Source organism: Eretmochelys imbricata, chromosome 2 (assembly GCF_965152235.1).
Source record: "Eretmochelys imbricata isolate rEreImb1 chromosome 2, rEreImb1.hap1, whole genome shotgun sequence".
Taxonomy (NCBI): Eukaryota; Metazoa; Chordata; order Testudines; family Cheloniidae; genus Eretmochelys; species Eretmochelys imbricata.
Window position 1 is genome coordinate 186066617 of NC_135573.1, and position 27524 is coordinate 186094140.

The window sequence follows — 27524 nt, forward strand, 5'->3', positions numbered from 1 at the left end:
TTATACATATTCTCAGATATTCAGCTCCACCAATAGTTATTCAGCTCCACCAATGATAGGAGCACTAGTGTAGACAATGCACCATTGACATCTTAAGCATTTTGTCACATATTTCTGCTCCCAGCAGGCTTAGACTACACAGTTCTTAAAATGCTTGCAGCCCTTTCTACTCTAATGCTTTCATTATTGCCATTGCCAGTGGGAAATTTTGGGGCAATATACACACCTGTAGACAGCCAACCAAAGCAGGGGAAACTGAATTAGTGTTTGGGAAGGCTGAGAAAGAAAGGAGGGTAGAGGCGCAGAGAGAGAAGAACCAGGCATCTTCCACCAATAGATTTTGAATAAAGTTTGCACAATTTTCTGAATTTTAGAAAAGTTATAAAAACTTTAAAACTTGGAACCAAAAAAAGTAAGCTTATCTATATCTGTACTTCAATAAATTGCCACGTGGCCAAAATCTGTTCCTTTAAAATGCTAATTTTCCTGCACCAAAACTAGCACACCCACAGGGCTCTTAATACTCTCATACATTTCTCATCAGATGCACACAGAAACACAGAAAAATATACTGAAGAAGTCAGCATCATTGTTAACAACAAAACAAAGCATGTTACCCCCATACATAGGACACTGGGGTTCTAATACCCATAGAACCAGACCAACCAAACACCCCTGCTTCCGTACAATCATATCACGTGAGGGTTCCTGCTATATAAAAATCAAAGTGTTTTCAGGTAATCTTCTGGCACTAAGCTTTCTTTAAACTTATAGTAATAAATCCAAACAAAATGTCAATTGTATTGGTTTTCGTCACTACTTATTTTCCTTCAATTATACATTGCCTGTGTAGTCTGTAAGGTCTTTAGGGCAGGCACCTTCAATTTACACCAGTCTGTAAAGTGCCTTGCAACTATTGGTGCTAGCCAGATAAGAATAATAACTTACTGTGTCTCCTATGATTTATCTTCTATTCCTTTTCAACTGTCATTCGACATTTTTATTTCCTTCTGTCTCTTCATCTGTCTCTTTCTTTCTGTTATTTTCAGCATTTGTTTTTCTGCTGATTAATTTTTCTGTCCTTCCCTCCATCCCTCCTCTCTCTTGCTGCCCTATTCTCTTCCCTCCCACTAGGTTGCGTCACTGTGGTCTCACTCCATCTCTTTCCGCCTGGAATCTCTCTCTTCACTGACAGCCTCTTACTGGAGTGTCTCCTCTTCTAGGGGTCTGCCCTAAGTCCCCTTCCCCCACCCACTCGGTTTCACTCCTCTCTCCCTCCTTGGGTACTTTTCACCATTTGATCATCTGCTTCACTGCCTCATCCTTGTGGGTCTCTCCACTTCCCTCTCCCATTGGGTGGTGGCTCTCACCTCTCTTTTCCCCCTTGGGGCTCTTTTTGCAGTTGCTCTCTTCCTCCCTTTGTAAGTGTCTCTCCTTAGGCCTGATTAGAGGTTCCTGTCCCGCTCTGGGGTCTCTCTCCACTGTCTTCATACTTGGCTCTCCTCATGGCATTCCCCACTGGGGGCAGGGTCTCTCTTTTCTTCAGTGGAATCTTTTCCCACCCTGTTCCACACACTTGGCGGTCTCCATTTCCCTCTCCTGCCCCCCTATTCCTCTTAGAAGTTTGTTTTATTAGCAGTCTCATGACTCATTCACAGGTGGGGGGAGGGTCTCTATTCCCCTTTCTTTTGCTCCTGAGGGAGGTGTCTTATTCCGCTTCACTGCCTCCACTTGAGAGGCACTAATGCCCCATCAGAGGGTACCCAGCTTCACCTCCACCCCATGGGACATGTTCCTCAGCTGCTCCCTTGTTGGAGGAGATGGAGAGAATTTCTGCATTTTTCCTCCCTGTTCTCTCTTCCCTCTGGCACTCCCCTACATTTAGCACCCTTTTACTGTGGGATAGGGAGCCTCCCTCAGTCTCTTATTCCTGGGGGTGGGCTCTCAGATGTACCCCAAACCGTCCCTCTTTGCCGGGGGGGGGTCACTAGGTCGTCTCGTCCCCCCCATTCTTCTCTAGCTGGGAGCAGGTGGTCACCTTGTGGTGCTGGGTTGCCCTTCTCTGCTTTTCACTGACAGGAAGCAGAGGGAAGAGTCCAGGAAGGAGCAGCACCACAACTCCCCCTGTTGCTAGGAGGCCGGAGGAGCCGCATGCTCAGTGCTATCTGCAGGACCAAGGCAGCTAAGTGGGGTTACAAAGCGAAGCAGCAATGGCCAGACTACACCCCTAGAGCTTCTGTCATAGGAACAACCGTTCACCCACCTCAGTTTCCCCTCTCAGGTAACCCAAGAGTTCTACACCAGGCTCTCTTGCCTCCACTGAACACACCAGTGCATGTAGTCATGAAAATCCCAAAACATCTCACCCTTTGATGCCTCACATACCACACATCAGTGCCTCCTACCACACCTGGACTCTTTTTCAGTCCTCTTCTGTCTTTCTGCTAGGGTAGCCTCCCCCCAGCCCTTCCAAATGGAGCACAACCCCACTGGGAACCACCATAGCCTCTCTGCTGGGAGATCATCCTAACCAGAGGAGCATCCCCCACTCCTCCAGCCCTCTTACTGTTACCCTGGGCCCAGCTCTCTGGTGTGAGACATCAGCAGGTAAGCCCCTCCACTGCCCCTCTGCGTTCAGTCCTTTCTGGCCCTCACCTTCAGCCTCGGTATACACAGTAGCTACGCTTAAAATGCATCAGTGCCACAGCTGTAGCACTTCAGTGTAGGAACTTACTACAGTGACCAGAGGGATTCTCCCATTGTTGAAAGTAATCCTCCTCCTCCTCCTCCTCCTCCTCCTCCTCCCTGAGAAGTGGTAGCTAGGTCAACAGAATGGCTAAACTCGAGGTTAGGTCATCTTAATGATCTCTCTCAGGGGTGTGGATGTTTCCATGTTTCTCAAAATAAATGAGTTTTCAAATAATAATAATTTGCAATTATTCAGCACCTTAGATTGGAGGAGCTCAAGTATTAGTCATGCCAAATATTCCTGTGGATAGGCTTTATTCCAATTTTATAGGTTGGGAAAGCTAAGACACGGATAACTTAACCTATGTGCCCAGGTCTCACAGGAAGTCTGGGGCAGAGTCTACAGTAAAACCATTCCTATAATACCAGGCCTAGAGAAAAGGGGGGAAAGGGGTGAAGAAACCCTAGAGCCACCTCCTCCCAGGCCTGGGAAAGGGGAGAAAAGCACCTGCAGTGTCCCCCACTCTCCCTGGACTGGGAAGGGGGTGAAGGAGCCCAGAGCTGGTGTGGGGCCTAGGGGGACAGGCAGATGTGGGGGCTAGAAGTGTGTAATTAATTACTGGGCAGATGGACAGATGTGGAGATGAGGGGGTATGGACTTAACTAGAATGTTGGGGTTTGAGGAGAAGCTGGAAGCTCTGTGCCATCAGGCAAATAGGGATTGGTCCTGAAGTGGGAGCCAAAGTCACTTTACTCAATACATTTGAGAGAGTGGGCAACACTAATTCTCTCTCTCAGATATAGTGGGTATTGGTATGGGGAGTTCAGAAATCAACAGACACCCCTCATAAAAAAGACAACAGTCTTTTTTTAAAAAAAGTCTTGTGATTTTTGGGGTCTGGCTCATGATGTTTTAACTTTTAGGGTTGACAATGCTGCACTAGTAAAAATCTTGTCTTAAGTGGGAGCAGAATTAGGCCAACACTCATCCCTCTTGGAAATCCCATCCTACACATCCTTGCCCCATTAAAGTCATTGGGAGATATGCCATTTACTAGAATGGAGCCAAGATTACACTGTTGGCTTTTAACCTTTAGAAAATGTATGGTGTCTAGTAACGAATACTTTCAACTAGTCTACATAGTATCTTATCTCAACCCCTCCACCATTCCAACATGAAGTTAACATACCCCCACCTGCAAAAATCATGAAATTAGTGCAAAAATCATGAACTTTTTTAAAATTAGGATTCTTTTTATTTTCCTATTTTCTTAAACATTAGAATAGACTTGGGACATGTTTTCAAAGCTTTTCTGTGCAACCACAAAGGCTAGATATTTCCTTTTTTTCAAAGTGAAAGCAGAGATTCTCACTAAGTGACATTACTCCAGGAATTAGTGCTTTAAGAAAACAAATGAAACATTGTAAAACTCATGATAAAATTATAAGAAGTGCTACTGATTTAATTTATTCTAGCTGAGGATCTGTCCCCGCAACCAGCTTTATTTCTAATTTAGATAAAAATAACTCAGCCAAAGTGACCCACTGCATACAGTTTCTGACATAATTTTCAAATGAGTTCCTTTGCTTTTTTTCTCTACTTTTGTACATAATTCCATTCAATAACTAAAGCTTGGGACTGGAACAGTATTCAGAATTTCCTTGTCAACATTTCACTGCTCGTTCAGAGAAGTATCAAACTTCTAAGAAATTATTTCTGGCAGAACTTTCCACTTCTTTAAAAAAGGATTGGGCAGTCATGACACAACTGGGACCAGACAAGTAAAACAGAAAGAGCCTCTCAAAATTCCAAATGGAATGAAAATGGTCTACACTGATTGGCATTACTGTCCCCATTTCAGAATACACATGCCTGGAATGTTTGGGATCTGCTCCGTTATTTAATGTCATGAATAGACACCAGCAGATACTGGGTAAAAAGGAGGAAAAGTCAAAGCAGTTTTCCGTAAAAGTGAGTCATCACTAGTACTACAGCCGTTACATTTTTGAAAGTGCCCAAGTGATTTGGGAACCCAAGGCCTTGTTTACGTGAGGAAACTTTAGTGAAATAAACTAGGATGTGATTGTAAAGTGCAATAGCTATTCCTCACTAGCTCTGCATGTAGACACTCTTATTCTGGACTGAGTGCTTTCTTGTGGATTAACTTAATTCACAAAGGCTCTTTTACTGTGGAATAAGAATGTCCACATGAGGAGATAGTGAGGAACAGTTATTGTGCTTTACATTCACATACTACCTTTTTTCACAATAGCTTCCTGTGTAGACAAGCCCTTAGGCTCCTATATGCATAAGTCACTTTTGAAATGTAATTTAGGCTTCTGGGATGCCTGTTTTGCAACCTTAGAATTAACTATAAAAAAATTGAGAATTTAGTATAAAGAATGAATCAAAAGAATTGAATTAGAATTAAAAGGAAGCTGGGTTATATGTGGTTGTTGATATTTTCTGGTACAGCAGAGAAAAATAATCACTAAATGTTTTTGGGGAAAATGTTCCAGCGGAGGACCATGAACAGAGCTTTTCAGATGCTTTGATGCTGGAAAGTGATTCTATTTCAGTGAAGGTTTACTTTTGGAAACATGTATCACAACTTTTATTGCAGCTGATTCCTGTCAGAGACAGGAACCACAAAAAAGATACTGTAACGCATATCTAATTCCTGTGTGGAAAAACTGTTACATTAAAATGACATTTCCCAAACAACTGGCTTGATTCTGAAACTGCTCTGAGTGACTAAATACATAATCAGCCTTAATGCTTTTACACATAGAGGCCTCATAGACCAATAGGGAGGACACAGGTCTGGTAATCAAAAAAACAGGTTGTTAGTCCCAATTCTGCCAATGACTCACTCTGTGAGTTTGGGTAAATGACTTCACCTCCTTGTGCCCCTTTTTTGCCTCCATCTGTAAAATGAGAATAAATTATTCTCACCCCGCTTTGCAAAACATTTTGAGATTTCTAGACAAAAAGTGCCATGTAAGAGCTACATAATATTATGATTACTCTACAAGCTTTGTTTGTCATATATTACTATTGCCCATCTTAAAAATAATTAATTAATAAGGGTACAATCTGAAAGATTTTGGAAGAATTAGCACAAGCGCATTGAACAAAATAATCTTAAAGTTTGACATTTGGTTGTCGTCAATGGATTATGGATACAATGAAGTACATCAAAAATTAATAAAGAATATGCTGCAAGAGGCCTAAAATGTTTTACACACTTGAGGTAATGCACTATACTTTTTAATCAAGATATTCTTGAGGGAAAAAATGCTTCTATATAGTTACTGTTTCTTGCCATTTCCCACTATGAAAGGGCACTGTGTTAAAACTGAAAACACAGGAATTTCAACCCAAACAAAGCAACCTTAGGCAGAGAACAGGAAAATACATTTTTGCAGTTTATTATTTTTTCTTCTGCAGTGAAGAGAATGTATTTGTTTCAGAAAATATATCCTGAAGCTTGTGATTGTAATAAGGATCTGAAAGCTGGTATTGTGTGACATACTCTGGCTGTCTTAAAGGGGGAAAAGGAAACCACCACTTGCTAAGTGACAATGTTCCTTTTTTCTGCCCTAAACCATTGGTTCATTATAGACCAGTGGTTCTCAAACTGAGAGTTGGGACCCCAAAGTGGGTCACGACCCTGTTTTAATGGGGTTGCCAGGGTTGGCGTTCGACTTGCTGGGGCCCAGGGCCAAAGCCCGAGCCTATTACCGGGGGTCAAAGCTGAAGCCCGAAGGCTTCAACCCTGGGTGGTGGGGCTCAGGTTACAGGTCCCCTGCTTGAGACTGAAGCCCCAGGCTTTGGCCACCCAAGCCACAGGCAGTGGGGCTCAGGCTTTGGCCCCCCAAACAGGGTGGTTGGGCTTGGGCTTTGGTCCCTCCACCCGGGGCAGCAGGATCTCAGGCGGGCTCAGGCTTTAGTTACTCCTGCTGGGGTCATGTAGTAATTTTTGTTGTCAGAAGGGGGTCACGGTACAATGAAGTTTGAGAACCCCTGTATACACACAAAACTGATACGAGCATTAACATTTACATTGTGAAAGCTCCTAGAGGCCTCATTGTACCTGGCACTGGTCAAACAGAATAAATACCTCCAAAAGCTTATGTTCTAAAAAACAAGTCATAACAGATATATGAGAAATCATATCAATTCCCTGTCCCCAAATCTGAACTAAAATCATGCTTGCCAGCCTTTACTTTTATCCTTTTGCTTGTATATTTTATTGCTTTCCCTGGTCTGTCTTTTTGTCCTTTTAGACTGTTAGCTCGTGAGAGCAGAGATCACATCACCTCTGCTTGAAAAGGACCCATGCTGGGCACTAAAAGAAACATACAAGGTGGGGTTTTCAAAAGCATTCATCTTTGACCTGGCTTTGTTCCCTTTGGAGTAAATTTTACCATTGACTTCAGTGGAAGCCGAATGAGGCCAACACTAAGGGTATGTCTTCACTACCCGCCAGATTGTCAGGTAGTGATCGATCCAGTGGGGATCGATTTATCGCGTCTAGTCTAGATGTGATAAATCGACCCCTGAGCGCTCTCACATCGACTCCTGTACTCCAGCGCCACGAGAGGTGCAGGCAGAGTTGACGGGGGAGCGGCAGCAGTCGACTCACCATGGTGAAGACACCACGGTAAGTCGATCTAAGTACATCAACTTCAGCTACATTATTCACGTAGCTGAAGTTGCGTAACTTAGATCGATCCCCCCCCCCCCAGTGTAGACCAGGGCTAAGTGTTTTTGAAAATTCCACTCATAATAAATATCTGTAACAGCTTTCATCCCAAAGCACTATGGGCCAGATTCTACAACCTCACCCTTTCTAGCATAGTCCCACTACAATCATTTTTAAAAACTAAGATTGTTATCAATTCACATTAAGGCAGAATAGGATGATGAATAAAAGTCAGTACACTTTTTTATTACTATCATTTTGGGACATGTTGGGACAAAAGTCTATTCCTTTGTGGGGGGGGGGGTGTAGGGGGAACAGGGTGGTATAATCTCACAGGCAAAATATTTCACAGGCCTGTCAAAAAATATTGTTATCCATTGTTCCTGTTTTCAGCTCTGGACTCACTCACTTTGTGGCCTTAGACAAATCACTTCACAGCTCTATACCACAGCATGATCACCTGTCAAACAGATATCACTATACCCATTTCAGAAGGATTGTAAGAGACTTAATTAATTCATTAATGTTTGGAAAACAATTTGAGATTTAGATTAAATGTACCGTATAGAAATGGAAGGTATTAATTATTATGATTTCCATAGGGTGAGATTCTGCTATCCTTAGTCACATTAAGTAGTCCCTTACTCTAATTAGTCCCTGAGTCCCCAGCAGTAATGTGGGGGGCAGGCGTTTGGGACTCTGAATAAAAAAAGACTTGGATCTTGGACCAATGCTTTTCAATACGAGCATTTTTAAAACCAAGTCTGCCTAAAAGGAAAGGTACAGCCACTTTAAAACCAGTTGGTAATTGGTTTAAATGCAAGTAAATAAAGGCTACAGCTGTTTAAATAAGGGGTGGACTTTGGTCACTAGTCTTCAGTTATGATCCTATAACCTGGAAGGTAGAAAGCTCCAAAAAGTGTTTAGGTAGTGGGCAAAACTGAGTGTAAAAAGTAAGCTCCAGTGCCTGCAACATAGGGCCCACAGCTGCTAAAAAGGCTGTCCTCATAACATTAACTTGCTAAATACCAAATGCAGGCCTCATCTAGAGGTCTAAAACCAAGAAGAAAGAATGGGCTACTACTACTACTACTACGGGAAGCAATCCAGGACCATGTGAGGCCAAAGCTTCAGGGCAATGCTTCCTTTGATGTTTAAAGAGATTAATAGATCCTTTCATTGTGGCATCCCCTAAGCTAACATTAGTTATGTATATAGTCTTCTTTGCTATAAACTGTACAAACACCAGACACTGCATATGAGAATATGCTATAGCAGCTTTACAACCTGGACCACAATGATTATCTAGGTTTCAGAGTAACAGCCGTGTTAGTCTGTATTCGCAAAAAGAAAAGGAGTACTTGTGGCACCTTAGAGACTAACGCTCACGAAAGCTCATGCTCAAATAAATTGGTTAGTCTCTAAGGTGCCACAAGTACTCCTTTTCTTTTTGCGAATGATTATCTAAGGGCTTGTCTACACTGGCAATTTACAGTGCTGCAACTGGGCCCAAAGAGAACAAATTCTGGGTACTTGATAGGAGACCAACATTTTATCAAGAGCTCATGCTATTACTTGACTTAGATATTTCAGTAGGAAAATCCTTCTAAAGAACAGAAAATGTATTTCAAAAGAGATTCTGAAAAGACAGAATTTCACTTTATGTAGCAAGGCCATTTATTACTATTATTTAGCATTGACAAAGTGATCTGTCAATACACAAAATAAAGCTGTTCAATACACAAAATAAAGCTCCTGGCCTGAAGAACTTCCTATCTGAAAAACAGATAATGATGCTACACCACACACAGAAAAAGAGAGAGAGAGAGAGAGAGTATGGAGAGGGTGGCAGATGGGTTGGTTAAACACCAACATATAAAATCAATGTTACACCCTCACCTCACCTGGATTACTGTGGTCACCCTATCTCAAAAGGGATATTTTAGAAATAGAAGGCTTTCAGAGCCAGGTGTGAAGACTGATTAGACACTTGTAAAAATTTCCATATGAAGAGAGATTGGGACTGTTTAGAGAAGAGATGAGTGAGAGGGAATACAGGCTTCCAAAATAAATAATGGCAGACAAGGTAAACTGTGTGCTCCTATTTGCCCTGTTTCATATCACAAGAACACGGGGACATAAAGCGATCAAGCATGCCAGTGGAGCACACTGCAGAAAGAGACAGATTGTGTGGAAGTGCTTCTCTCTCTGTGTGAATCAGAGCCATCTATCTCCATGGGCCAGCAGACTGGGCTGGAAAGAGAGAGAGAAGGCAGGAGGGACTCTGCCTAGCCTGAAACACTGACAGGACCTGCTCTGCCTCACAGAATGGGTGAGATCAGACCGGGGTGGAGCAGGAGCTGCATCTCAGGACTTTTATTTTGCAAAAATCTGTTAATCTCTAGTGCTTTTTAAGAACAGGTTAAGAAATTCCCTTATAAATTTGTTAGTCTCTAAGGTGCCACAAGTATTCCTGTTCTTTTTGTGGATACAGACTAACATGGCTGCTACTCTGAAACCTAATAAATTCTGTGTTCCTTGCCTTCCTACCACACTTTCCCCAAAAGAATTAAACTAGAAGTCAGAGTGGATCTCTGGGGTGGTGGGGGAGCATATGCAGGCAAAAAGGAGGAAGTCTACACAGCATTTTGGACCCCCTGGGAGCAAACCTGAGAACCTGCATTGACAGACTCAGATAAACGGGCCTCTAAAAGTAGCTGCATAGACAACGTTTTGAAGTTTAGTGTTGGGGTAGAGCTTAGACTCTAAAGCCCACACCCTTCCCTATGCTTATGGGTTGCCAACCCTCCAGGATTGTCCTGGAGTCTCCAAGAATTAAAGATTATGTCATGTGATGAAATTTCCAGGAATACATCCAACCAAAACTGGTAACCCTGCTAGGCTTCAGAACTCCATCCCAACCTGCAACTTCAAAGTGCCGTCAATGCAGCTACTTTTAGAGCACCCAGCATGAGTCTCTGGGCTAGGAGGCGCATTCCCACATGCTCCAAAACTCTGTGTAGACAGGCCTAGGGGGCTCAGAAGGTCTGAGGTCCTGGTTCCAGGGTCTGGGGCATGTAGGGTTGCCAACTTTCTGACTGAACAAAACCAAACACCCTTGACCTGCCCCTTCTCCGAGGCCCCAGCCCACTCACTCCATCTTCCTGCCTCCCTCTGTCGCTCGCTGCCCCTCATCCTCACTGCAGTTGGATTGTGTAGTCTACAGTGGCTTAGAAGCATGTTGGGTCTACTTACAGAGGATGACTGGGCCAGGTTGTAACAGGCATCACACAGAGATTTTTTAGGAGGGATTTGAATAAGTAGGAGGTGGTGACTTAGCAAGCTGGCGTGAGGCATTCTTTCCAGAGGGCACTGTGGTAAAATTCATGAGTGGGAGAAGGGAATTAAGGCATCGAGGCTGGCATGTTGTAGCTGTTTTATATTTTGTTGACAGTTTATATGTGATTTTATTTTACAAACCTGTTGATTAAATATTCTGGTAATTTTCCAAATACCAGTTAAGATATGAAAGATTGCACGAGCACATTTTTATGAATAGTTAGAAGAATTTGTGTCCTACCAGAAATGTTTGTGCTTCAAAGGGCTGAATTCTCCTGTCTGCTAAATCCACTCTGCATCGCATGGAAGTTTTCCCATGTTTTCAACTGACCAGAGAGGGCCATTGGAGAAGTTTCTCTGTCTGGGGAAAATTCTCTGCTGGTGTATCGGCTTCCTACACCAGACACATCCTAACCCTTTGTTATGAGGGGAAGCAGGGAGCGTGTTGGGGGAAGGGGTTCGGGAGAGTGAAGCTACACATTACCCTCATAGTGTAAGTCAGCACAAGGGTGCAGCTCTCTTACATGCTTTGGGTCCAGGGATGGAGCCCATGGAGATTCTGTCACTCAGAACCTGAGAGAGGCCCCAGTCAAGAATATCACCCTAAATTGTTAGCCTATAACAAGACAGTAAAAACACAAGACTTTGTACATTATAGACTGATGCATTGAAAGTTTTCTGTTATTGATTTCTTTCCTGCCTCTCGCTAGGCTCAGGTTCATTGCTTCAGTATCTCCACTGAAGGTTAAACAGTCTCTGGTTTTTCTGCTTCAGTTTAGTTTCCAGGCTTGTATGCCAGCACGAACCAGGAGCAATTGCATCTACTTTCAATTGAGTAAAACTGATGTGAGCTCAAAATCAGGCATCCTGCCTAGATAGCAAAATTTTCATTGGACTGTAATTATTTCTCAAATAACAGCAGAAATATAAATAGTAATGCAGTCTTCTATTTTTTGTCTTTAATTGAAACTTTTGTTTAGTGTTGTAAGCCTTGATTATTTCAGGCTGTTGTGCAATGAGTAGTGGGGATGAAAGGGCTGGGGGAGTGTCTCTATATCAAACTCAAAAATGATGTTATTTCCTCCATACTGCACTTGATTGTTCTTTGGTAACCATAGGTGCTGGAACTAGGAGTGCTGGGGGTGCTGCAGCACCTCCTGGATTGAAGTGGTTCCATTATGTACAAGCTTTAGTCTGGTTCAATGGCTCTCAGCACCCCCACAGTAAAAATTGTTCCAGCAGCCCTCTTGGTAACAATCTATTTATTGAAATAGATGTGTAGTCCAAATGGTGATGGCTGAGGGTATTATTCTGAATTCTAGGTATCAGTATTTAAATACCTGGCACCATAGTTTTACATCCTAGCAGGCAAGCCTTTCATTCTTCTGAGGTGCATAAATACAGCTCCATATCACATACAGTGAGTGTTTTCCAGATGAGACCTTTCAAAACTGAGGTCCTGTCTGCTCTGTATTGGACAAAGTCCCATGGCACATATCAGAAGATCAAAGGTTTCTCTGTGTATCCCTAGCCAGAATTTCCCCTACTCTGTTATTGTGCAGAATGCAAAGGGCCCCAGGGCTGCTACCCTTCCACTAAAGAGCTGACTGTATTTCAGTGGCAATATCATTCCTCTGTGTTTATAGGGCCTAATCTGATAGTCCTTTTTGAGGCACACTTCCATTGACTTCAATAGTCAAGACTTAGTTTGACCCTTCAGGTCAAATACATCAAATACTACACCTCTTCAAAAGTAGATTTTTAGCAATGTATTCTAGAAATTGTTTTAGTCTTTCCTTGAAGGATACCTTGATAGGAGCAAGCTGTTTTTATACAATCAGCAGTTATATACTTTTTGTTGCATACGGTGGTCTAGCATTAGAGATTCAAAGTGAAATCCTGGCCCTTTAGAAGTCAATGGCAAAACTCCGATTGACTTCAACAGGCCCAGGATTTCAACACCATCCCTTTGTCTTGTTGATATTTGGTATAAAAACAGCATCAGGTTTGACTTTTATAAATTTGGCAGTGCTAATCATTGGGAAGCAGTTTCTGACAATGGAATATAGTTCCCAGAAAAAAGCTTTAAAGAGGTATTATGGTTGGTAATATTAAATCCCAACACTAAGAGAACATTTAATTGAAATATCAATGTTGGCAGTGTAAGGCTTCAAAGTAAAACACTCAGGGATCAGGAAATGCCTGTAAACCTTAACTTTACCTCTTTGCATGTATACATCAGTCAATTTCCAGATCACATATGGATGAGAAATTCCTAACAATTCACATATGCACAAGCACAGTGTCAGTGGAACACTGGGACGTCATTAAAAAAAATGATAAAAATTGTGCATAATAGACGACATTATACACACACATATATTTAAACCTTCATAAATTGGGCAAATAAAAATTAATTTTCACCAGACCATTGGAAGGCATGTGTCCCAGGGAATATTTTCCTGTAAATATTTAGGACTATTTTTAAAAATTTGAAACTTTTGAAACAAAAGCAGAACAGTCTCTTTTCCTCCCATTTTCCCCTCTGCTTGAAAATGGCTGAACTGTTTTGCTCAAATTTTTAAAAATGTTGCCCTCAGGGAGCAGAGTTGGAAAACAGTCCAAAAGGTGAACACTTGATAAAATTATAAGCAACTGAAAAGGCTCTTTAGAGTGGAAACATGTATGCAACTTTAACTGGGGGCATAATAAATTGTGTGTGTTTTTTTAAGAGTGTTGGAAAGTCAGTAAATTTAAAGTTAAAATTGTAGCAACATTATCCACACTGTATATAACTTGCTATAATATATCAGAGTTGTGGTGATCACTTATATTTCAAGGAAAGGCAGAACTACATGTAAAATATGGTAAGCCATGTTTTAAAGGACACCACTGCACAACACTTAATTCAAAGCATAACAACAAGTCCTCATTCCAGGAGCCCAGTGTTTTTTCTACCAAATTAAACTTTTTTAAAAAACTTTTTCAGATGAAACTGAGGCACACATTGACTATGAAGATAATTTTCCCGATGACAGATCGATGCCTGTGGCTGAGCATGAGGAAGAGCATGGCGAAGAGGAAGGGGTGGAGGAACAAGAGCAGGAGTTTTCCCACCCTAAAGATACAGAGGCAGAAAGAGTTGGAAGCAGCAAAGATGTTACTCAGGATATAGATTCTACTGAGAAAGGAAGCAAGGCATCAACTGAATCACCTGTGTCACTGCTGAGCCAAAAACACTTGTTTTGGTTCCCTGAAGAGTCTTTCAATGAGCCTGAATCTGACAAAGACACAAACGATGCCACTAAAACACAATTTTCTGATGGCAACAACCACATTGTAGTGAAAACCATCTATAATGAACCTGGCAACAAAATGATTTATGACAGCAAGGATTTCCCCATTGGACCTGTTCTTGTGAACAATGATACAAAGGCAATGAAAGATACAGTCACCAATACTGATGAATCCTGGTTAGATGGTTACCCTGTAACTCAGGAAGCAGTGGAGGATGACGAAGAGGAGGATAAGGTTGATGGATCAATGGGAACAGAAGATGACATTATCCTTACAACTGATCAACCAAATCATGTTGAAGTTAGAAAAGCAGGCAACAGTAATCCAGCTCCAGACAAGGACTTAACACAGATCATGGCAGCCCCAAAAAGGATACGTGATTATGGGATCAAAGAAGTACCGTTAGTACTAACACCAACAAGTGCTCCCGAGAATGTGAGTGCTAGCAAGGGCTCTGAGGATGTGATCAGGTATCACCCAACTACATCTTTGGGATTTGTGACTCAGGAGTCTACTACAACAACTACACAGCATGACCACCCAATCTTGAAAACTGCTACACTGAAAACCTCTACAACAGTCAGTCCCATTGACCACATTCCATATCCAGAGGCAGAAAAAACAACAGCATACCCAACACAAGCAGCAACCACTACACCAACTCGGGATGTCTTTTCTGACTCATTGTCTAATGAATTACTTGAGCAAGAAAATCTCACTTATGGCACAGGAGAAAAACTTCTCCCCACTTCTGAATCTTGTGTAGGAGAGGATTGTCCTAGCCCAAGTAAAGGTCCCATGATAGCTATCACTGTGATTGTTCTATGTTTATTACTGTTTGCATGTATACTGGCAGTGTGGTGTTTCAAAAAACGGCAACAGAAGAGTTCTGTATATAAATTGAATGGAAAAGGTCAGGCTAGACATCCCCATCACCACCAACAGATTGAAATGCAGAAAGTCTAACCTGCTACCTGTTTTTGGGCAGACACTACACAGCAAGAAAAAAAGTCACATGAATGGTGGACACTAAAATCCATCAGTGCAGGAAACAGGGGGCAAAAAAAAACCAAACAAAAAAACCTGTGTGGGACAGAAGGAAGTTCAGCTGTTTGAAATAACAACTTAATATATCTTGACATTTCAGTGTTAAAGAAACTGTACATTTTTACCACAAGGGTCTTTTTGGAGATCTCAGCAAAAAAGAATGTGTTTGGTAGCGCAACTGGAGATCATTCAACATTTACATTTTGCTCATATTAATTAATAAAAGCAAATTCTTTGTCTATGACATTGTCTGGTTACAAGCCAATGGTGGGACTGGTCAGACCTTTCTGCTTTACTCTCAATGAAACAAAAGAGATGGGGGGCAAAAGTCTCTCTTTGAGCTACCACATATGTTGGCATTTGTTATTTCTTTTAGAACTAACAAAATTTGTCAGGGTAGACCAAAACCAATGATTACATGGCATATCATGTGAGGAAAAATATTTGGTACAGTATGTTAATGTAATGGGTGATATTGCATTTGGAGAGATGATCACTAAGGTACTTTTCTTCAATGTTGTGAAATTTTCTTGAAGCACATTAACCAAACATGTAGGACATTAGGATACTTTGGGGTTGGCGGGTGTTGTTTTAACCTTAGGAAAGAAGTGCCTTTTTTTATATTAATCTTTTTTTGTGGAAGTAATGCTTTCTCACTGGAATTGAGATAATACAAATACTAGAAAACTCCATTCTTCCTTTAAAATAAGTAAGCACTGTGATAGTCAGTGCACTCCTCCTTTCAGGTGTTATGAGTAGCCCCTTACTCATCAAGGAGTCAGACAGGAATAAAGCCCTTGGCAGGAAAATACATCAAAAGTAATTTGTTCTTCTGAGTAATAGTGCTTTAAGACCAACTGATCCAGATGTTGAATTTAAATACACAGTCTATAACGTATGAATTAAAAACGTTATGTAGAATATATTTGCCACATTATTCTGTGGGATGACTGAAGTACACTTGTATATTCAAATATGTTAAAAAAAAAAAAAGATCTTGGGGTCATCACGGATGGTCCTCTGAAAAACTTCTGTTCAATGTGCAGCAGCAGTCAAAAAACCTAACAATATTAGGTACCATTAGGAAAGGGATAGATAGTAAGACAGAAAAATAATGTCATGATATAAATCTATAGTACTCCAATACCTAGAATACTGTGTGCAGTTCTGGGCATCCCATCTCAAAATAAATATTACAATTGGAAAAAGCATGGAGAAGGGCAACAAAAATTATTAGGAGTATGGAACAGCTTCCAGATGAGGAGAGATTAAAAAGACGAGGACTAGTCATCTTAGAAAAGAGAGGAGTAAGGTGGGAGATGTTAGAGGTCTATAAAATCCTGAATGGTGTGGAGAAAGTGTTATTTACCCCCTTTACCTAACACGAAAACCAGGGATCTCCCAATGAAATTACGAGACAGCAGAGTACTTCTTTGCACAATGCACAGTCAACCTACGGAACTCATTGCTAGGTGATATTGTGGAGACCAAAAGAATAACTGTTCAACAAAGAATGAGATAAGTTCATGGAGAAAAGGTCCATCAGTGGCTATTAGCCAAGATGGTCAGGAAGGCAACCCTGTGCTTTAGGTGTCCCTAAACCCCTGACTGCCGGTAGCTAGGACTGGACAATTCAATAATTGCCCTGTTCTGTTCATTCCCTCTGAAGTATCCAGCACTGGCCACTGACAGAAGACAGGATGCTGGGCTAGACAGGACCACTGGTCTGACCCAGTATGGCCATTCTTATGCTTTTATTCTCTGATGAACTGAAGGGGAGTAGAAAGTGGTCAAAGAGATTATGTGGAACAGTGGGAGATACATACGTTCATAAAAACTGCTTATTTGGTTTGAAGTATAAAAACAAACCTAGGCAAGAAAGATCTTGCCTAATTGTTACAATGAAAACTCTTGCCTTTTAGATTCAATGTTGTTTCAGTTATTGCAAACATGGAGGCTCTTCCAACATAACATCCTATTTAGAATTGTTAAGAATAAATATGGGAGTGAGAGAGATAGAATATGGTTTCTATCATCCCTGGAATAATTTTGCTTATTTAGGAATGAAAAAAATCTTACTGTTTGTTCTTACTTGTCCTAATGACAAAAGTAGTACTTGTAACTATGAATAATCTGCAGGTAAGAAATGAGCTTGTCTTCTACTCCTTACAGTGCAGTCTCAGCCAAAATACTCAAGTTATTAAATCAAAGCATGAAGGGGGAAAAAGGTGAAATATTGAAAGATTAATCAGTGGAGATCATATAGGACCAAATTCTGTCTTCAGTTACAGTGGTGTATATTCTGAGTAATTTTGGCCCCATCTTGGGTAACTCAACCCCTATATACTGGTAACAAAAATTAAAAACAGGATTTTAAAAATATAGCTACACATTTTGTGAAAGAATATGACTTTATAGAGAGCAAGAGGAGTTGAGTATTGTTGCCTGGATATAGACAGCAAGAACAGAAACTGTGTAAATAGTGTGTTTCCTGTTATACTGCATGATTTTAACGTGTTCTAGAATATGAAATAAACTAGGATTACAGTTGTAAAATATTTTTATGAGGTAACTTTTTTTAAACAATGGATTTAGCACTAAGTAACTTTATGGAGTCTGTTAACTCAACTAAAACATACTGTGTTATCTGTGTGGAAATATACTGCAAAATAAATACAAAAAACATAAATTTTTAAACTTATTTTAATCTTAAATTACCAAATCAGTGTTACAGTTTTGCATAGTGTTATTTGAATGAAGTACAGCTCAACAAGCTAAGTAAACAAAGTCAATACTGTTAGTGTCAGGAAACGTACATGATGTAAAAATCATACACAAATAAAGTTACAAACACAAACTGCATGGGGCTCTTGTGAGACTCTCAGATGCTTGTTATTCATGAAAAGGAACAAAATGTACATTAACATAGTACTCTGAGGTATCTACAAAGGCAGAGAGGAGAAGGATGGCAGTGTGTGGTGTTGTTCAAATAACTGACTAAACAAATTTGTTTGTAGAGGAAATACTGGTCTATCTATCAAGGATTTCTTGGAGCAGATATTTTGATATTAGAATTAGTCAAAAAGTGTTAAGTCCAGGTCATCAGCCCAATTCTATTCAGCAGAATGGCTTTTCCTCCTGAAATTTACATCCTGAACTAGAATGCTGTTTGCACTTGTGGGTACTTAATTTCCAGAGAGACACTGACCAAAATAATGGGGGGCGGGGAGTAGGGGAAGGGGAGGAGAAGAGGAAATCAAACTTTCCTCTCATGTGTAGCTTGGCTGATCAACTATGGCAGGGTGTGGAGAGCATAATAAATACAAATACTGGAAGGATGAAAAGGCAAAAGTGAGGGGAGAAATTACTTAGCATAGTAAAAGTGTATAACTAGCAGCAATGGGCTGAAATTAAGACAGGGAAAATTGAGGTGGAATATCAGGAAAAACAATGACAGTGATATCTGGTAGCTGGCAGAGCAGTCTGTCTTCTTATGTGACCATCGCTGTAGTGTCTTCCTTAAAGGAAGCTCTACAATTTGACATTTTAAAACTAGATTGGACAAAACACTAGAAGATTTACCCAAGGGAAACTGGGAGGGAAACTGAATAGATGGCCTATAAATCAATCTCCCGCCCTCCCTTATCTTTAGACTCTATAAGGGTATGTCCACACTGCAAAGAAAAACCTGCAGCAACAAGACTCAGAGCTTGGGTCAATTCATCTGGGCTCAGGGTTAAGTGCAGACGTTCCCACTTGGGCTGGAGCCTGGGCTCTGAAACCTGGTGAGGGGGGAGGGTCTCAGAGCCTGGGCTCCAGCCCGAGTTGGAACATCTACCCTGCTATTTTTAACCCCGCAGACCAAGCTCCGTGAAGACGAGTAAATTGACCTCGGCTCTGAGACTCAAGAGCTACAGGCTTTTCTTTGCAGTGTAGACATAGCCTCTGAGATCTACTTCTTGTCCTACATTCTATAAAAAACAGCTTGCCTCTACTGTTTGGGAGTTATCCTGAAAATATTTACCACCAGGAAGAGAGGTTAATACTTTGAGGTGTTCCACTGAAATTAATGAGGTTCCTCACAGGAGCAAACCCTAGTTCTGGTAAGGTTTGTGGGATCAGTCTCTTTAGTAGAAAGGGTCATGCTCTCTCCTCCCCTAAACAAACATATAAAAAAACCCCGATCTCTGGACTCTCTCTCTGTAGTTGTCTTAACATTTACTGACCATGTCACAACACATTATTTACCTCATTGCACAGCTTCATGGAGTAGTAGGAATCCCCCAATATGTACCCATATCTACAGAGAGATTTTTATGGGCTTCTTGCTAGGGATGATGGATTGATAAACTGCATCAGTTTTTAAACTGTATAGACCTGGATTTACATATTCACTAATTTGTAATGCTAAGAAACAACATGGTCCTATCAATGGAAGATCATGTTAAAAAAGTTAAGACAAAAACTGATGAGGCAAATATATGACTCGTCATTTTACAGGATTATGCTCCAGACTGCAAATAAATGTCCCAACACTTTTTGCAGATAAATGGTAGAGAGACTGACACATAGGAACAAAGCCAATTTTAAAACAGTAGTTAACAGTTATATGCAGTTACAGCTCTGACTCCCATAATCCCATTATTTTAAAATAAGTAAAAATTCCATGGCTTTCCAAATGTAAAAATTAATCATATTAATCACTTAATGCCATTTAAACACACCAATCCAAAAGCTATATTAAAGGGGGTAGGGGGGAGGTCAAAAATAATCAAAGAAACTTCTACCCAAAGGTTAGCATTTATAAGCTTTAAAAACCAAGAACTCAACAGAATTTTGTTTCCATATATCACCAAACGCTTTTAGAGAGGAGGGGGGAGGAGAGTCTAAGCAATTTAATATCTCCTTTAAAAAAAAGTCTCCATTTATTACATTTTTCTGTAGGCACTGAAGAGGAGTTAAGATACAAAAACCCGATCTGCTGGTGTGTGTAGTCTGATTTACAAAACTTTTGGCTATTTCTTACTAACATCTCTTTTTGTATGTAGCTTAAACTCTCCACACTAGGTCATTCACGCATTGAGTCACCAGAAAAAAGAAGTCGCTGTTTAAAGCATGGCAGACAACCAAAAGTTCAGACAGCAGCAATGAAGGATTAGTTGTGGGTTTTTCTCACTGCCCTGCTGCAAACTGCATCACAGCTCTATGTTCAAACATTATTAAATGAGTATGTTTTCTCTGGCATCAGCTACTTCTCTCCACAGTTTAAGTATTGAATTTTTTTCTGAACTGAAGTAGTTTTGGTTTACAGCCCACATTAGAACTTAAAAAACATATTTCCATAGTAGCTGGCATATGCAGGCAACTGTTTACCCTCAATTGCAGCCATCATAAACATGAGTACATTTACAGTCCAACACATCTTTGTCTGTTTGCAACTCAGTATTTAGAGCTGTAAGAAGTGCAGGTTATTAAAAATCACTTTTTAATGTAACCCCTTTAAAGGGACAGATTTCCTGTGTTCGCCTTTGCTGTCAATATCCACCAATATTAACTTTCTTGAATGCAGGGATATGCAATGGAGGTTAGTTACAGCAATGGGGTAAGCCATTTAAAGCAGAATGTTCTAATATGGTTTTAGACGGAATAAAGGAATAGTTTGTTTGTGAGGCACATCTTTAGTTATATCTATGAGTGTGGGTCTATTCTGTAAAACATGTATGTAAAAATGGCACTCTCTTAGTCAGAAGTATTTCCCCAGAGATATTCAGAATCACATCTGCTTTAATTATTAATTAATTTTTTAGTCTTGGTAGCATTGCAAAGCAATACAGCTCAGGGGGAGAGAGAAAGGGAGAGAACTGGATTCTGTTTTGCCTCTGAATTGCCCAACAGAATTATTAATTAAGGTTTCATGGCAGAATCTTTATTGCTGGCAGTGTGAGAGAAAGAACTCAGCTTAACTTTAAGATTCCAGGTTGAATTTGCAGGAACTGACAGTTAGAAAAAGGTTTTTTCCTTCTAAACTGAACATATTTAATACAGAAATCATTGAGACACAGTAAATATGAAATCCATTATGCCATTGTATAGTAGCTTTTCAGAACATAACTACTCTAATGTTTGAACAATACAAGAAACCACCACCACTATTATCTATTTTATTTGAATGAATGTTGAAGCTTATGAAAGTAAGTTACTTAGAAGCAAGTGAGGCACTGTAGTAGCTAGAAAGAGTCCATGCTAGAATACTCATTACAGCTCTGCCAAATAAACTCACTCCCAACTTGCAATACTGCTAATAGTCCAGTCCTGATTCACAGTCTACAGATTAATAGAGATTGTCACTATACCCAACTGTCTGATAGTTTAGACATGTGGACAAATACCCATTGGGAACTAGACTGTGAAAGCCAAAGTCTGTGACCCAATTTGAGCTAAAACTTCCAGGAAACTCACTATCCTGCAAAAGGCCTGTGCAAAGCCCTCTGTCCAACATAAGATCTTAACATAGAGCTTAAGTGGGGCAGAAGGCCTGGTGCTAACCATACCCTCTGAGATCAGTTTCATTCAGCGTTCACCGGTAAATGCTGACTACATTATTATTTGTGTAATCCGCAACAGGCTATTACATAACTGCTTGTGGGCAGCAGGAGGCGGCTCAGAGAGACTAAGAGCAATCATCCAAATATCTTGCTGGGTTATTAGAAAAAGCAAGCAATTATAAAAGGCTTGATACTACAGTTCTGTCACAGGCAAGACCACCACAGAGGTCAGTTGAGTTATGCCCACATATGGGTGGTAAGATGAGGTGCAAGATGGCTATGTGCACCAATGCCACATGTTAAAGTGGTATGGAACACACTTCTGTCAAAACTCCCACATGTACACAGTAGCTTGAATGAGATGCAGTCCAAGAGAAGGAATGGAGCATAAAATAAGCCTTGAATAAATATTAAAAGAAAATGAAGATAAAACACCAAAATCTCACCAACTAGGCAGAAGCTGCTAGGACAAAGGCACTTGCAGGAATTTTTTTTTTTTTTGTTGAGAGCAGGAGTGGAGGGAGGGCGCACTGCCCTGCCCACCTCCTGACCCCAAGAAGAAATGCACAGATTTATTGCAGTAACACAGTGTTGGCATTTACCAATAGAAGCAGAGGAAAAATCACTTGAAAGAACATGAGAATGCTGAAAAAAGCTGCATTAAGTACTAAAGGACTGGAAGAGCAGCTATTTCTCATTAGAAAAGAGCTGGAGCTTGAGAACTCTCTGTACTTGTTAAAATTGAACTGGCTTGAGACCATATGTAGTGGAAATTACTAAAGTCATAAAAATGCACATGAACGAAATGAAAACAGATCACTGCCATTTTAGAAGGGTACATGGATTTTTACATACCTAGTTTACAGTATAGAACAACACTCATAGATAAGGCTCAGATTTTGTCATGGATATTTTTAGTAAAAATCAGGGACAGGTCACAAGCTTCCATGAACTGTTGTTTATTGCCCGTGACCTGTGATTTTTACTAAAAGTATTAAGGACAAAATGGGGAGGGAGGAGGGTCTAATCCCCGCCTGCGCGGCTGGGCTGCTGTGGAGGAGTCCCCCACTGTGGCTGGACTGCTGCAGGGTTCCCTGCTGCCCGCCATGAGTGGGCAGCTGCATGGGAGCTCCTGCCTCCTGCTGTGGCTGGGCAGCTGCGGCGAGCCCAGCCTCCCGCAGCAAGTGGGAGCTGCTGGGGGCCTCTGAGAGAGAGAGAGCTGTTGCCTGCCGACAGCAGTCTAGCCCCGGGGCAGAAAATGCCACAGAGGTCTCTGGAAGTCACGGATTGCATGACATAATCGTAGCCCTACTCATAGATAGAACTAAAGATGTACATCATAAACAAATTAATTGTGGGGAAAGCTAAAGGGAAAAAGACCAAAATGATCACTTAGATGCAAATAAAATTGGAAAAATCAGTCCCAATAAGTCAAATTGTGGGCATCCATTCCTGAAGAGGTCTTTAAGGCACTTTATTATTTATTTATTTTTGTATTACAGTAGCACCTAGAGGCTCCACTCAAAGATTAAGGCTCACTGTGCCAGGCATCATACAAACAAGTAACAGGAAGACAGTTCATGCTCCACTGACCTACCAATGTAGGTTTACGAAAAGACAACAAGAGGGACAGAAGAACTGAAAACATAATTAACAAGAACAAGACAACATGCATGGAAGTATCTATCCCAGAACAGCCCCATATGACTCACATGTGATTTCTGAAGGAGAGGCTGAGAATCTCACTGAGGAGAAGGTATTTGGGCAGATGACTTTAACCTTGGATGTCAAGTTTCTAATAGGAGAGATTGGAAACTCTCCTTCCATACATCTTTGAGAGTCAGGGGATACGAGATAACTCCAGAGTAGCAGCCTCTCCTCAAGATCTTGTACTAAGCATACATAAATTTTCTAGGAGATAAAATATCCCAGTAGGGTACAGGCACTCATATACCATGAGGGGTATATTTTAGTGTGGAATGAAAACTAGCTTATAATAAGCTGCTACCTATTTTAAAAGCAGAGTTAAATTCATGCATAAACATACAATAAATAAACCCTAACATTGTGAAGCACAAGAAGAAGTGTATGGAAATCTGAAACATTCCACATATGCTAAAGCACCCAGGCAAAGAGTGGGCCAAATTCTGCTCTCTTTACAAGGGTAGCTGCACTGAAATTAATGGAGCTATTACGCTGGATATACAACTGTGTAACACAAAAGAGAACTTGGTCCATTGACTTCAGTGGATTAAATTGGGAATAAGGGATTGCTTAAAAGAACATTCAGCAACAAACTGGGGTATGAATCTACTTCACCAGCCTGCTGTGAACTAACTGTTCATGTGGACCCTGCTGATCAACTTTGATTGAGTCCTCTTTGAAATGAGACTATATCGAAGTGCATTAACTAACTGTTAATACACGTCAGCAGGGTCCAAACAACAATTAACCTGCAGCAGATTAGTATGAGGATTCACTCCCCAGATTGCAGCAAACTAAATGTTTTTGTAGAAAAGCAAGAGAAACACAGACAGAAACTGACCCTATACATCTTTGGTTATATTTTAAGGGTTTGGTTTTTTTGTTTTTGTTTTTTTTATGACTAGGGATTGCAGGACAATCTAAAATGATTCCTCAACTGTGGATTTCCTTTTTTATTCCTGATACAGCTTGGAGCTAGCGTATAGCTGTTAAATGTGCAGTAATGACTGTTCAGCTAAATAGCAGGGTTCAAGTTATTTTTACTGACCATGCTTCTCCAAATTTACCAGCACATACTGGAACTCCATAGCTGAGTTAGGGCTCAGCCATGAAAGGGGCTGAATGCCCATGCCTCCCATTGAAGTGAGTAGATCTCAAGCACTTGCAGGTTCTAGCCCTTAAAGAAAGACCTGATATCCTGGCTTCACTGAAGTCAATAGGACTTTTGCCATTGACTTCAATGGGGCCAGGATTTCACCTATTATCTTTAAATACAATATTTTTCATGGTCTTCAAAATATTTATTTATAGGGCAGGATCATATACATAACAAGGAAAATACACTAGTGAAAAAGATAGGAGTTCAGTTTCCCAAATAGTCATCCCACCTATGGTCAAAAGTTGGTATAGATGTATTCTTCATGATCACATCCCATCTACCATCAACAATGGGTACAGAGATTATGATTACATCTCAAGTTTGCTCTTAATAAAGATAAATGGTTCTTCAAACAGATACCTTTATCTCTACTTCCTTTTGGGTATGAAAATATGCACACTGCCAATCAAACTAAAGAGCATGAAAACCCTTATCTAGATGAGAGAATACAAAAACCATATTTTTTTACCTGATTAGCTCTTACTCACACAAGAAGAACCATTTTAATTCAGTGAAACTACTCACATGGACAAGGACTACTTGTGAGAGCAGAGGTATGCAGGATTGGGCCCTAAAGGAGCAAAAATTGAGAAAGAGAAATTTAACTACTTATTGCATTAATTCTGACTGATCTCCTGCTTCATACCATCGAACCTAGTGCAATTTTCAAGACAGATCAAAACTGCTGACAGAAGGAACTTCTCAGAGCAGTTTTTAAAAGGCCATTAGTTAAGTCAGTGTAGTTGTAGCCGAGTCAGTCCCAGGATATTACAGACAAGGTGGGTGAGGTAATATATTTTATTAAAATAAAAAAAATACTACCTCACCCACCTTGTCTCTCTAACTAGCTAAGTCAGTTAAACAAAGCACATTTCAGTTATTTTTTTATTATTATCATATTGCCTAGGAACGCTAGGTATGGACCAAGACCCCACTCTACTAGGGATTGTACAAACAGAACAAAAGGAGAGTCTTTGCCCAAAAAGTTTACAATCTAAATTATGGAGTAGTCTGTTTGATGCATTAGCATCTTCTGATTCACTGAAATTTAGTGTAAGTTTGTTACTCATCATGGGGAAAGCCATATACAAAATACCATTACATGCCTCAGAAAATCTGGAGAGTTGGTATGCCCTATTCAATTGCTTGGTCCATATTCTGGCAAAACCTCTTCAGAATTTAGCCAAGCTATTACAATTTAGCTGAGCAGACTGAAGGAGGCTCAGTGACAGGTGAGAGCATCTGAATAGCTCTCTTTTTTTAAAGTACCATTTTAAAGAAATCAAACACAAGATTATACCACATATGGCTCAACTTTGAGAGCATACAATGAAAAACCACACTCATGAAAAGATCAGTGCAGTGTAGCAGTGATCTCACAGGAAAGACTCATGACATTTGACTGAGGTTAAAGATACAGATTTGAGGTATCTCTAACCTGAGCTACAAATGATGATATGAAGGCACAACAGTGGGTCTTTATTTTTTAAAAACTATGCCTTGTTTTTGTTCATCAGGATTCACTGTTTTCATCCACTTCAAGGAGTTCATCAAGGAATTCCACAACTTCACCCTAAGAGAGATTAAAAGATAGCAGGACACATGTTAATTACTTACAGTGGAATCGATGGAAAAGGCTTTACATCTTATCCTAGAATTAGATTGTAGCAGAAATTGTCAAGAACAGACTGATTTTATATAGTACCTTTCATTTGCTTAAGATAGTGCAAAGAGCCTTCAAAAGTAATGAGATAGCCTATTTAAGTGTAGAGCACATGGCTGCAGTAATGACTCCATAGTTATGTGCCAGATTTTACAAACTCAGGACCCTGAGTAGTCCACTGACAGATCCAGATTAGTTTACTCATTAAGGTCCTGATTGAGCAAAATACTTAAGCATAAACTTAATTTTAAATATAAGTAATTCCACTGACTTCAACAGAACTACTTGCATGACTAAAGTTAGGCATGTGCTTAATAGTTTTTGGAAAGATGGGTAGTCAATTTTACAGTTATATCAATCTTTGGACTTTAGGAAAATACCTCAGATCTTAGCAGAGGTAACAAATTTCAAAAGCCTAGTGGAATTAGAAGCTCTGCCAACCAGACCACTTGGGTTCAGAAAGGTTACAAACCCCTCCGCGCTAAATCATTGATTAGAATACTGTGCTGTCTTGTTTTTCATTTAACATATGTTGTTTTTACACTTGGTCTATAATTACAGCAAAATATAGACCTTATCAGAAGAAAATATTACAGTTCACAGCAAGTTTTCATAAATAGTTTTCTGTAGTTAAACACACCTGGGATACGTCTACACAGCTGCTGAGAAGGTGCTTCCCAGCACAGGCTGACAGTCAGGCACTAGCTCTGCTCACACTAGCATACTAAAAATAGCAGTGAAGGCAGTGTAGCATGGGTGGCGGTTTGGACTAGCTGCCTGAGTGGGTACTCAAGGGGTCCAGGTGGGTTTCCACTCAGGTGTCTACTCCAAGCAGCTGATGGACTGCTATTTTTAGTGCACTACCTTGAGTGGAGCTAGTCTGTCTGTCTCTACGTGCACTGGAAAGCATCCTCCCAGCAGCAGTGCAGACATACCCTTAGGAAACTCAGATTAAAAATGCAGCAGAATGTTCTTTAAGGATGCATTAAAATATCCATTAAATTTGGACGGACGCATCAAGGATTCTCATATGCTGCTCCTCCTCCCCACCTCTCTTGCCTTGTTTTCCACCACTGACCTTTGTTCCTGCACGACCTACTCTTCTTTTTACCTACCTGCTAGAGCTGGTCCAATATTGGAATTTCTGTTAGGTGTGAAATTCCAACTTATTTTTAGAAAAAAATATTCCGAATCAGAAAGAAAAAGTTGAAATTTCCCATAAAATGAAATATCCAATAAATAAATAAAAACATAATTTTGGGACAATCAAAACAATTTGATTTTGACTTATTTAAAATTTTAAATACAAAATAAAAAAATAAAATAACTTTCTAAACAAAATGTTGTTTTGAAATGAAAAATCTGAACACTTT

At 40.4% G+C, this 27524-nt stretch overlaps 2 protein-coding genes across 3 annotated transcripts in view; one reads left to right on the forward strand and one right to left on the reverse strand.

Annotated features, from left to right (window-relative positions):
* The window catches only part of SUSD5 (sushi domain containing 5), a 76417-nt gene extending 61418 nt beyond the window's left edge, over window positions 1–14999 (forward strand). The window contains exon 5 of the mRNA XM_077809266.1: window positions 13726–14999. Coding sequence (XP_077665392.1) covers window positions 13726–14999 — 1274 coding nt within the window. The remainder of the gene's footprint in view (window positions 1–13725) is intronic.
* A 2786-nt stretch (window positions 15000–17785) lies between these two features.
* The window catches only part of CRTAP (cartilage associated protein), a 37320-nt gene continuing 27581 nt past the window's right edge, over window positions 17786–27524 (reverse strand). The window contains exons 7-8 of one of the 2 annotated variants that reach the window (XR_013345303.1): window positions 18913–26061; window positions 17786–18848 (exon numbers count right to left, since the gene is read on the reverse strand). Coding sequence is in view for 1 of the 2 variants with exons in the window: in XM_077811108.1 (XP_077667234.1) it covers window positions 26002–26061 (60 nt within the window). In the remaining variant the exon portion in view is untranslated. Of the gene's footprint in view, window positions 26062–27524 lie in introns of both variants that reach the window. The other variant, XM_077811108.1, reaches the window with a different exon arrangement.